The 12782-nt window shown below is 43.6% G+C and overlaps 1 protein-coding gene across 4 annotated transcripts in view; it reads left to right on the plus strand.

The window, feature by feature from the left end:
* U2SURP (U2 snRNP associated SURP domain containing) overlaps positions 1-1876 on the plus strand; it is a 43040-nt gene extending 41164 nt beyond the window's left edge. For 3 of the 4 annotated variants that reach the window (XM_031060016.1, XM_031060017.1, XM_031060018.1), the window contains 2 exons: positions 1-120; positions 1362-1876. In XM_031060016.1, the coding sequence (XP_030915876.1) occupies positions 1-120; positions 1362-1576 (335 nt within the window). In that variant the 3' untranslated portion in view covers positions 1577-1876. The remainder of the gene's footprint in view (positions 121-1361) is intronic. The other variant, XM_031060019.1, reaches the window with a different exon arrangement.
* Positions 1877-12782: the final 10906 nt, after the last annotated feature.

Here is a 12782-nt window from a genome sequence, read left to right on the forward strand (position 1 = left end):
GCCGCCGGCCAAGTCCCCCTCGCCCAAATCGGAGCGCTCCGAGCGCTCCCACAAGGAGAGCTCCCGCTCCCGCTCCTCGCACAAAGATTCTCCCAGAGATGTCAGTAAAAAAGGCAAAAGGTGAGCTGGTATCTTCTCTGGTTCAGGGAGCTGGTGGGTGTGCTTGGCTGGGCTTTGGGGGCGGGGGGATGTTCCAGCAGTGTTTCATACCCTGTGAGGTACTTTGTCTCACAGGATCTGTAGTGCACGTTCCTCATTACTACCTTTGAGCACTGGGGTTGGAAATCCACACAGCCTCCTGCCCTGATAATCAGCTCCGGATTCTGCTCTGCTGTGGTTTTTTTACCTGTTTATTACCTATTTACCCGTTTACTGGTAATTTTAAGAAATGGTGCTTTAAACCAGAGTACCTTGCTTCTTTCTTAGCTTTTTATTTTCAAAGGATAAATCTTCTGTAGTCCTAAAATTCCTGTAGCTCTTCTTTAGAACCTCTGAAATTGGAGTGACCATGCAGCCTTTCACTGATGATCAGCTTACATGAAGCTCCTCATTCCCATAGTTTGTTTTTCAAGGGAAGAAAAAATCAGATACTGCTTATGGGGTTTTGTTTCCAAGCTAGATATTTCCTAACCTCTGACACAAATATTTGTCTTTAGTTAATGTTAAACTTGAGGTGAAATTTTATTCTTCTGCTAAAGCTGCTGTATCTTGAAAGTTCACCTTCCACTTTCAGAGTATAGAATATCTTACTGATGTAAAATTCCTCAGTCAGGCTGAGGAATACTCCTTTGATGGTGTTGAAAAAATCATAGCACATAACTACAGTATTCTTGTTCTTATTTATATAAGGATTTCAAATAAAATTAGAAAAGTAGTTGAGATTTTTTTAGAGTTAATATGATGCTTATTCAGGTTTCAGTATATTAGGTGAGGGTTAGATGACAGTAAATTTATTCAGTGTCCCTTCTTTTTCACATTCTGAATATGCTTGATGAGAATCAAAGGTATTTCACTGTAACACAATTGAACACAGTTTTGCATTTCTCTGTGGACATAGGCTGCAATTCATACAAAAACCAAGCTGGCTGAGGCTGATGTGAAAGGCTGTGAATTCCTGATGTGGGTTTAAGGACATGAGTATGTGTTATTATTCATGTGGGTCCTAAGCACTAAAGTTAAGCTCAAAACACTCTCAAAATCTTATAATGTAAAAATGGCCTTTTTCTCAAAAGCAAGATATCATCCTGTTACTTTCATTATTAGGGAGGATGTTTTCTGCCTTGTTTGGCTCAATAAATGAATACAAATAACTTCAGGAAAAGGTACTTTCTCTATTAATATTTGACTTTTTTTTTTGGAAGGTCGCCATCTGGCTCCAGGACACCCAAAAGATCGAGAAGATCACGATCCAGATCCCCTAAAAAGTCAGGGAAAAAATCCAGGTCTCAGTCCCGTTCTCCTCACAGATCTCACAAGAAGTCAAAGAAAAGCAAACACTGACAATGTTAATATTTTTTATGATGCTGTCACTTACTGGAAATGCGGTTTTGTTTTTGTGCCTGAACAGTCTGTTTAAAAACAAAAAAGCATTCCTGATTTTTTTTTTGTGAATGCACGTGTATACTCATGAGTATCGGCATCTGTAGACCTGTCATTGTTTTATATTGTACAAAATATCTTCATTGTGACTATTTCCCAAAAGAAGCATTTTTGTGTTTAGAAGTTTCATCAGAAATGTGTGTAACTGATCTGCTGGCAGTAGTGATATTTTGTTTTTAGAATGTTGTGACATAGCAGAAATAACCCAAATGTTCCCCCTTTTTGTAGCTTTGACAATTTGAATTAGATTTCAAATAAAATCTGAACAGAAAATGAAGATGTCGTTTTCTTGCCCCGGTGGTGATGCAGATCCCTGAGGAGTGCAGGGTTTGTTTGGGAGTGCTGTGTGTTTCAGACTGGGGTGCTGGATGGTTCAGTGCAGCGTGGCTCTGTTCTGTTCTCATGGTTTGACTCCAGATACAGGCACCTTCTGAATCCAGTGGATGGGCTTTCTTTCCTGCTGTGAGATTTTACTGTAAGAAGAGTCCAACAGTCTGGTACCTTCCCTGATAAGGTTTACAGGTAAATCTTTGCTTCCTATGTCTGCATTTTAACCACAGGGGATATTTGTAACAGCACTGTAATGTTTTTGTTCATTTTTACAAAAGGGCCTCTGCAAAGACACATCCTCTGGGTGTGTGTGTGTAGCATATGTGTCACTGGTATCTTGGTAACAAGCCACCTTTGTGGCACACATGGGGAGCACCAAAGGACAGCAGGCCTGAGGCTCTGTGATTCTTACTTATAGATACAATAATTGCAGCCTTCAGTACTTTTGTTTTCTAAAACTGATTTCCTGCAAAAGGACAGCTTTTGCCTTATTTTACTGAATTTATTCTTCTGTTGTGAAAATCCTTCAGGATGGGAAAAATGAAATTTTACTACATATTTATTAATATTTTTGATTCAAGAGGCTGTTTAACTTCTTTTTTCATGTTAGGCTTTCCCTTCTCCAAACCTGTTCTGTGTGTTAGGCATTGATGTGGCTTTAAATTGCATCACCTCACCATGCAACCTCTCTGTGGGTGGGAGAGGGGGAGGGAGGAGAAACGGGGAGGTTTCAGTGTTTATATGTGGAGGTGTGGGGAGATGGAAATAAAACTCTAAAATCAAAAGGGACCTGGCCTCTTGTGAACTGTTTGTAAAAGCCAAAGCTGTGCTTAGCTGCAGGCACAGAGTGCTGCAGGCACAGAGTGCTGCAGGCTGGCCTGCTGGTACATTGGTGTGTCCACAGGCTTCTCACAGTTAGAGATTTGTAAATGTGTTGGGGAAAACCTATTGGACATGTAAATAGCCTCACTGGCTGTGCTTCCAGAAGCAGGATCTAAAAGGTCTTAAAAAAAGAAAATTTCTCTCCTTCTTCCCTGATGAGAGACATTGTTATAAGGTTATGTAAATTGTTGCATATGTGATGCAACACATCACATATGTGATGTTGGCTAATGAGAGCTCTGCAGTGATCTGGAACACTGAAAATACAAAGACTGCATGCATACTGTAAAGACTTTCTTAGAATGAGTATTGAATAGATGCATTGATAATGAGAAAAGAATACACCTTTTATCTGTTTGTAATACATTATAAAGAATCTGTTTTAGAAATACGCAGAGTTTATTTTTTGTCTTTTCTTCTCCCTGTAACATAAGGTGTTTCAGGATAGGATTCAGCAGAGATTTTGGTTGCTAAACTATTATAAACTAATTATTTATTTCTTAAATGCTGTGTATTTATACCTGGCACAGACCAGATGAGGCTTTCTAGAAAGAAAAGTAGGTACTAAAATCAGTTGGGAACAGGGAGAATCCTAACTGTGCAGTGGGAAGATGATCACTTCAGATCCAATTAACTTCTTCATTACTTTTATCTTGTAGCTGTTTATAAATGGAGGAGTGATAAATGTCAGTGTTCTGGGTCAAGTGGGACCAAAGATGCTTTGCCACAGAAGTATTTTATCTGCAGAATCAATTGTATATTTCATTTAATAGCTAAAACCCCTCAGGGTAGAAAATCACTTAGCATTTCAGGTACTTTTCAATAATTAATTTTCATTTCAGCTTTTACAAATTCTCATCAGTGATTATAGAAAGCTTAAGCCAAGTAACAAAAGAGCTAAAGGAGCACACCCATTAGGGTGTATTTTGTAACTGCTCTATTATGCAATGCCTTTTTCAGTAATCTGTTCTCTCAATACCATTGCCGTACCTCTTGTTCTTTGCTTCATGTCCTGGGCTCTAAACCAGCTGCTCTTACCCAATAGTCTCATAAGAGCAATTAAGAATCTGTATCTTTTACTGAATTGCCTGGACTTTTTTGCCCTGTAGAAAAGAGCATCTTTTGATCTTGCTTAGTCTTAATTTCCTCCTGCTTTTGTACTTTTGTTTATAGCTTGGCTTTTCCACAAAGAGAAGCGGGAAGGGGGTGGCATCTGCTAACAAATATTTTGTAAAAGGTGCAAAGTATTATTGAAGACTTAAAATCAGGCTGCTCATGAAATCCATTTTTCTTCAGGTCACGTTGCAGTGACAAGGTACAGTCACCGCGTGCCATTACTATGGGACTTGTGTTTCTGCAGCATTTTGGGGTGAAATGCTGAGTGGGTAATGTAAATAACTGATCTGGGATTCAGGAGGTAGCATTCAGATGAAACCTTGTGAAATGAAGTCCTGTCCTGAGGAGGTGTGGTCCTGTGTCTCCCAGTGGTTTCTGGGATTGTAGAGGGAGAAGGAGCCCATTATCCTGTGAGAGCCCTCAGTGTGTGAGTGTCCAGCTCTTCACTTTGGGAGGGCATGGAGACACGAGTGGGTAACAGGCTCCTCTTCTGCCCTGCCTCAGGGAAACCAGAGGCAAATGTTTGTGCTTCAGAGTTCAGGCTTGTCCAAAGCAGAGAAAGTGAGTGTAGCTTGTACAGCCTGGTTCTAGCCTAGCTGGGAGCCCCTGTGCAGCCAGGAACAGAGTGGGGTGTCCTTGGGAAGGGAGTGTCCCTGGTATGTTCCCAGATCTGTGCTGATAAGCTTTGGTGAAGCCTGCCCTGCCCTCCTGCACACCCCCATGCTTACAGGAAGGCCTTCAAGGGACACAGCTGCAGGTGCATCTGCTCAGAGCCAGTCCTGCCCCAGGAGTGTCTCCACAAGGCTCGGTCAGCTCAGTGCTGACCTGTGGGCCCTCTGCTGCTGCAGAAAGCTCCATAGTACATCGAGCCTCCTTGCAACAATTAAAATCTTCCCAGTGTTACAGAAGTGGTTGTCTCTGAACTGCCTTTTTTAAATTCTGGCTTCCTTTGACTTCCCTGCACAACAGCTGCATGTATTTTTTCTAATGCTGTTTGAGGAAGAGTTGTTTCTGAGTGTCAGTGTTATGTTATTATTCAGACACTGCACACATGCATATGGTCCCCCCCACCTCCCCTTTGCAGGTATTGAAGTGTAAGAATCAACAGCCACTTAGGAACAAGGGTAACAAATCAGTGTTTCCCTAAGGATCTGTTTAGAATTGCAGCTATTGCTGGTGTGGGTTCATCTGTCCCAGTGACACGAGAGCAAAGAGCTCATGTAACACCTTAAAAACCAGAATCTTGGGATGAGAAAAGCAAGGTCAGCCACAAATGGCAAGTCTACTCTGACTCTATAATCACTCGAGGCAGTAAAAAAATGCAAAAAGTTACAGATAACAACTAAAATGCTAATTTATTTTTGTCCAAATCTCTTTCCCCTGCAGGATACAGAGGTCTTAAACAATTGCATACTGTTTTTTCTTCCACCTGCTTCTGTCTGTACAGTGTAGGCTTTTGTGGGTGAGCCTGTGCCATTTGCCAATTCTGATGTCTGGTCTTGTGCTGGGATGTTCTACAGTGTAACTCTGTCATAAGCTAGAAACTTTTCTGTTTGTGGTTATTTAAAGAGGAAATGGTAATTTCTCAGGGACTTTTTTGTCTTGCTTTTGGGTTTGTATTTTATACAGAAAATTTTCCAATTGACATGGCAACAATAAAATTGTCAGTTTGCTGATTGCCAGAAATGGATTTATTTTTAACCTGGAAGAGAGCAGTGTTGGTGCCTGTTACGCATGAACAGCTCCTTGGCCTCAGCAGCTCTTGTTCTGCTCGATGCTGTTCTGCCTGTGTTGTCCAACCCTAATGGCTGCTGCTGTTCCTCTGTCAACAGTGACCTCTGTGCTCCTCTCTCTCATTAATGAGGCATGGGCTGCTCACTCTGCTTGTCTGTGTGAATCTCGCTTGAACAAAGCAAACTCCCGCTGGGGGCTGCTGCTGGGACAGGGAGATGATGAGCAGCTCGTTACCACTGGCAGCGGTTTGCAGGAGCCAGGGAGGGCGTGGAGCTGGGAGGTGCTGTACTGGGACCTTGGGTGCTGTGGCAGGGCCAGTGTCACCCCTTGGCGCTGCTCTGGGGGCAGGTCCAGTTCCAGTTCTCCCTGTGCCTCTTGTTCTCTCCTTCTGTCCTTTCTGCTGCCTTGTTTGCCTTGAGGAAGGGGTGAGTGGGCACGAGGGGGCAGGCTCGCAGGATGAGGGTGCAGGACAGGATGTGCAGCACTGGGGCCATCCCTTAGCAGCTGTGAGCTGTTACCTCTGTGCCTCTGTCCTTCTCCCCTTTGCTCCAGGGACACTTGAACACAGCACTCAAACCTGAGAGGAGCAAATGCCTCCAAGATAATTTAGGTTCTGCAAGATCTGTGAAAGATGAGAAAGAGGAAAGAGACCTCAGATGCCCCCACAAGATGGGAAAGGCTGGGATATGAACTCTTGATGTTGGAGGCCAGAGTATTCCTTTGGGATAGATTACAAATCCCAGTTACTGAGATCTCTGCTTAGAGCTCAGAGTTCTTAAACATGGGATGTTTTGATATCCCTGGACCTGCTCTATTTTTACTCTTGTGTGGACTGGGGAACTTGCTGTAGCTGTTGGCCTTAAATACAAACCATCAGTTTGACCCTTCAAGACCTTGTTAAGAGGCTGCCTGCAAGCAAGTGTGGAATGTGTTTCCTGAATCTTTCTTGGCCTCCTGAGGCTGGACCTAGGTCTGAGATTAGAGCTTGTGTATGGTAACTATGCCTGTAGAGAGGTGAGCAAGGACAAACAGTAAGCATAAGGTCTTTGTAAAGCTCTCAGAAATCTTTCACAGAAAGTCTTAACCTGGCAGAATTTCTTAATTCTGTATGACAAATTGTTCTTGTTTTAAAATTTAGCTGGCGTGGGAAGAGGAGGGTGGAATTGATGCATACAATTTGTGGGAGATGGAGCAGCCTCTGCCCAGGATTGAACTTCCAGGATCATTACCAGCAATCAGAATCATCACCAAAGCCATCATTGGGAGTAGAAACCAGTTTTCATATTTTTTGAGCTATGCTAAAGAGGTACAGCCCGGGTGTTTCAGGAATGATTTAGCCAAATGTTTTCACCTGCTAGATTCTACTAGAGCAAACACTGACCACATTGCTGCAAATAGAAACTCAGGAGGGTGGAGGTGAATCTTCTGAACTTAGTGTGGTATAGAGGTTTGCACTGCAGCTGATACTGGGCATTTTCACCACGAAATCTGCATCTCTTGGATTGCTGGTGATTTTTTTTCCCCCCCTGGCTTTTTAGGTTATCTTCCCTGTGCTATGAGAAAAGAACAGTCTGGTGATTAACTGAATGGAGACTTTTGCCTTGGGCAAATTCTGGAAAAGAATTGGCTATAAACTTTTAGACATGAGACTGGGATTGGATTCTGACCATTGTGTGAACTACAGGGCTGGAGATTCTCATCCTCTGTTTTTGCACACGGTAATTGTACTAAAAAAATAAATAGAGAGAGAGAGAGAGAAAGGAAGAAGATAAGTTTGTAAAAAAGCCTGATTTCTAGGTAGTTTCACCAGGGGAGAATTCATCTTTCATGACAGCTTGCAGGAAGTCTTCACTGTGGTATGGAGTAGAAATATGAAAATGCTACAGATAGAGAGTCTATTTTTCTCAAATCCTTGGGATTTTCAAGAGAAATTAGCGAGTTATTTATGTTACTTTGAGTTTTGAAGAGATGCAATGGATTAATTTCAAGAATCTTCCTAGACAGTCATTTATAGCACATTGTACGTTACTTATGAGAGAAACTGAATTCTCACTCTTTTGCGCAAAGCTCTTGTTTGAATTTTTAGATGGGGATTGGCAACTCTCTTCCCTGGGATTTAAATTTGTCCAATCTGTAGTCAAATGAGGCCTGGCTATTTTGCTCCATCACCTGAGAGCTTAGATCCAGGGGAACATTGCTGTGTGGCTTCTGCCTGCTGCCCTCGGGGCCAGGAGAGGCAGGCCAGGCCCCTGGGACTGTGCAGCAGGAGGTGTGGTGTGCCAGGCAGAGCCCCTGGGGCAGGGATGCTATGGACTGGGGTGTTATCCAGCCCCTGGGACAGGGATGCTATGGACAGGGATGCTATCCAGCCCCTGGGACAGGGATGCTATGGACTGGGATGTTATCCAGCCCCTGGGACAGGGATGCTATGGACTGGGATGTTATCCAGCCCCTGGAACAGGGATCTATCCAGGGACAGAGCTGCCCTGAGCAGCTGAAGGGCTCCTGGGCACCCCAAGCCCTGGGGGTGAAGGGGGTTTGGGTCATGGATTTGAAGTTCAGAGATGCCCAAATGTGTGGGGCTGTGGTAGCTCATAGGTGTGACCAGCTAAAGGTTTGGGAAGATGTGATGTGAAACAGTGCATTGCCCTTTGTTTTAAAGGTGTGTGGCTATAAAAGTAGAATCTCTTAATTTCCTTTAGAACTTGAACCAGCTACACAACAGCTGAAAAGAGATTTCTAATTTTAATAAAAGTCAAGTAGAGACTGATCTACACTGCAGTGTCCCCAGGACATTTGCAAAGTTCTGGAATTCCTTCAGCTGCACAAACAGAAATTTATAAATATTTATTGAAAAGGAGTTTATTGAAAATGTCACCTGTGCAACTAGAAATGAACATGAAAGAGAAACTGAGGTGGCAGGGAACAGCTTGTTACAGACAAGTTGTCCACTTGGTTTTGTATTTCTGGTTTATGGGTGGCTGCTTTAATTTTGGTCCCTGCCAGCTGCTTCTGCACACACAGTTCAGAAGGAACATCCAAGAGAAAATGGATTCTTTAGGAGGCAGATTGTGGCAGCCATCACTTAATGGAAATGGCTGCTGAAGGATTCAACATTACTGGAAAAAAGTGTGTTTTGAGGGAAATCAGCTGCCACTGCTGCGTGACATGCTGAATATGCTGTTCAGACATCATGCACAATACTAAAAGGAAGGGTGCAAAATATAAACACCTGCAATTCTAAATGCTACTGCAGAGATTCTTCTCACCCATCTCCAGTGGTGAGACTAAAATGCAGTCTTAAACAAATTCATAAGTTTTCCAAGTTTTGAGAGCTACTCAATTTTATATAAATTTTGTTCACATATGGTGGTCTATAATTTGTGCTTTAGTTTTAAAAATCTCCCTTTTGGGCAATGTTTGAGGAATTCAGGATCTCTATTTATCCTGATTAGGCTAGATACAGGACTATTTAATCAGCACCCAGAACTTATCTCACAGTAGGTTTATAACAGCATGAATCTCCATCTTTCAATTTCTTTTAAAAGATAAAATCTTGCTCAAGTTTGACTTCAGGAAAAACTTCTCCTTGTGCCCATTGCATGCTTGTGAACATGAGAAAGGCAAATCTTAAAGCATGAAAAAATAAAAAGTTGGGAAGTATTCCAATAAGGATGAAACCTTTTTCAGCCCCAGTGTTTAAATGAAGGGATGTTGTGGAAGGGATCTTGGAGAATTCTGACTGGGGCAGTAGCACTTTGAGGGAGGAATAAATTCAGCTGGTCAGGATTTGAGTTGCCTAAATATTACATGTAAGATTCATAAGCATAGTTTATAAAATACTAAACTGTAACACAAAATATCTAAGTATTGAATGAAAAAAATGTTTTCCCCATATTTTAAATTGGGGCATTTTAATTGCAGGTACTTATCCCTCACTTCACACATTGCTGGCTGTGGAGTTTGAGGTAAATGCAGCCACTCTACTTCTATCTGAGTTTTGTAGTGTGTAACAATCTGCACTGGAAAAGCAGCATTCTCTCCTGCTCCTCAAAGCAAACGACATGTAATTGTCAGCAAGTAAAGCTGGCCTAGAAAGAAATGTTGGGCTTTGAATTTTACTTTTTGAATGATAAATTTTGCTTTTTGAAGAAAGGAAACTTTTTATTATTTGACATGGCTGATCTAGTATACTGAAATTAGAGAGCCTAAAATAGATTGACATGAAGTAAAATAGAGGGTGGAAAATGTGCACTGAAATACCTGAATATATTTGTGAAGAACTGTATTTGTTCTGTATTTGCTACAGAATGTTCCTCTTTCACATACTTTCTGTGCCTCTTACCATTTTAAAAATACTTTTGTGTTTTTTTGCCATATATGTTGTATACAGTTATATATAACAGACGTATAAATTATTTAAAAAAAACCAACCAAAGCTCCAAACTTGTGAATTGAAAGTTGGCTGTATAAATCTCTTCCATATAAACTTATTCAATATTCATTGATATTGAGCTATTCAAGTGCTACCAAGTCTGAAACTTGTGGGAAGATCAGCTAAAGCAGCTGCACTGAACCTGACTGATCACAGTTGTGTTGTGTGTGGGTACTTGGATCCACCTGCACAGCATAAATACCTGCTTTGCTCCAGTTTTGGAAAGTAAGATTCTGTTTAGCAGCATGTAGGTTGAATTAAAGAGCTGCTGGCCTCGTGTTTTCCTCGTTGAGTTGGAGCAGTTGGATGAAGGCAGTGCTGCTTTCAGTTCTCCTCACTGGCTGATTCAGAGAGATGTAACCACTGTGTAGCAGCAGGGAAGGTGCAGAGTCCAATTACAGCTTTTCATGTCTGGATTTACTGATTAGTTTTACTATTTCAGATGTTATACCTGCAGTTCATGTTTGCTTATCTTTATTTGTTACTTGCTAAATTTTAAACGCTGTAAGAACTGGAGCTGGCGTTGTAGGTTTTTTCAGAAAATTTCATATCTCTCTTCAACCGAGTGAAATGGAAAGAAGGGATTAATTTGAACTTCATGGTATTGTAATGATTTTTCACTGCTATGAATTGGTTTTGCTCCCTGTAGTCTCTGTCCTTTATTGCATTAGTGCTGCAGAACAATAGTGGTGGGAGATATTGCTTTATGAACTCCAGCGTCTCAGTACTGCTGTTGTCATTCATCACCTAATACAAGCTAATTGATGCTACTACAGACCATTCCAGAATGAAGAAGAAACATTTCTGCTTTAGCTAGGTGATGGTCACTTTGTCTGTAGTGAGCATGGAAAGCCAAATAAATATTTGATGTGAACCTTTATAAAAATATATAAAAAAGCAAAAGTCTTGTTTTATGTGAAAAACTAATGGATTAGAACTAAAGAACAAAATAACTGCAAGAATTTTATGCTACAAAATGCTCCAGAGGTTTATTCTTCATTATATACTGTGTTTCAAGAGTTACAAGTCAATCGTTTTGAGCTCATTTAAACTGCACATTTCTTTTGCCAACTAGATACAAATAATTTGTACACAGCGTGGCTTTAAAGATGGACACAATGTGACTTCCTCTGGAGCGCTGTAGGGTAAAAAAATGGCTTCCTCTTCCCCCTCACTTTGATGGAATAGAGACTTTTTCTTGACTATTTAATGGTTATTTAAAGTCTGCTATTAACGAATTACTTCTGTATGAAAAGTCGCAGTGACACTCGAACACTGCCGCCGGGTCAGTGGCAGCTCGCGGGACGGTTCCGGGCTGCCCCGTGCGCTTTGGTGGCCGCGTCGCAGCCGGCACGGCGGCTCAGGTGGCCCTGGTGCCGCTCACCAGGGGAGCTCCTGCTCCCATCCCGCTGCCACCCTGCCCTGACAAGGCTCGGGGAGAGGAGCCCTCCTGCTACACATCTTGCCCTTCACTGTGAGGCTGGAAGGGGCTTAGAAGTTTTTCCAGAAAGGGAGCTTGGCTGTTAAATATCCCTGCAGAAAACGTGGGACGAGTATTGAAATGTTTTGATAAGGGATGTGAAGATTGCTTACACATTTAGCTGCTTCACCCTCTTGTACTGTTTTCTTACATTTATTAAACAGTGTGCTACCAGGCAAGGCACACACCGGGTGAAACTGTGCTTTATCTGCTTTCTGAGTGTAAAAGCTTTTGCTGTAGTGTCAGAACCGTGCTGTAAGGTTCCAGCAAAATCTCCCCAATGTCATCTGTTGTGGAGGGATTGGTGTGAGGCAGGGGCAGCCCCCAGCTCTCCAGCCTCCCGGCTGCCTGGGGAGATGGGCCGTGGGTATCTGTGCGTGGTGGGAAACGCTGCACCAGCGCGAGAGCTGCTGGGGAGAGAGAGCAATGAACAGGAGAGAGCGGCCGAATGCTTCTGTAACTCGTGAGCAGCCCCGGAGTGCTCCGAGCTCAGTCGAGGGCGGAGGAAACCGCTGAGAAAATTCCGTAAGAGTCACTGAGCTTTGCCGCAAGCCCATCGAGCAGCCTGTGCCCCACGAGTGCGCTGTCCCGCGGGACCGCCGCTCCGCGCCCTTCTCAGGCGCGTTTTGGGGATGTGGTCGGCTTTAAAGCACCGCTGCTGTCTGGAGCTGCACCACGGCTTACGCTGCCCTCCGCACAGCGCTGTGTCTCAGGACACAGGAGAGAAGAAAGCGCTGCCCGTTTCCATTCCCGCCCGGGGCAGGGAGTCTCGGGGCCCACCGCTGGCCAGCTGCCGGCCCGGTGCTGGCTCCAGCCGGGGCGGGAGCGGGGCTGCGCTGGGCGCGGGGCAGCAACGAAGGGGCCGCCCGGTCACCGGACACCGGCTATAAGAACACGGTGAAGAACTGCGGGTGGATGGATTTGTGCTGAGCTCTGCTAGGAAGATCCAGTGTAAGGGGTTTTTTAAACGTGTTGGAGAACCTTTGAGAACTCCGAGTTTCCGCACAAACCAAGATAAGGGCGGCGGGACTGGCCCCGGAATCCTCTCAGGCCTTTCCGGGATCTTTCCCCTCTGTTCAGTGTTTCCCGTTACCGGCGCAGCTCTGCTGTGAGAGGGGTACCCGGTGAGGAGCCTTTCGCCAGGCTGGGCTGACGGGAGCGCCCCGGCGGAGCAGAGAGGGGCTCCCAGAAGCGCCCGCCGCCCTC

This window comes from Geospiza fortis, unplaced genomic scaffold, assembly GCF_000277835.1.
Source record: "Geospiza fortis unplaced genomic scaffold, GeoFor_1.0 scaffold318, whole genome shotgun sequence".
In the NCBI taxonomy this organism is placed as follows: Eukaryota; Metazoa; Chordata; class Aves; order Passeriformes; family Thraupidae; genus Geospiza; species Geospiza fortis.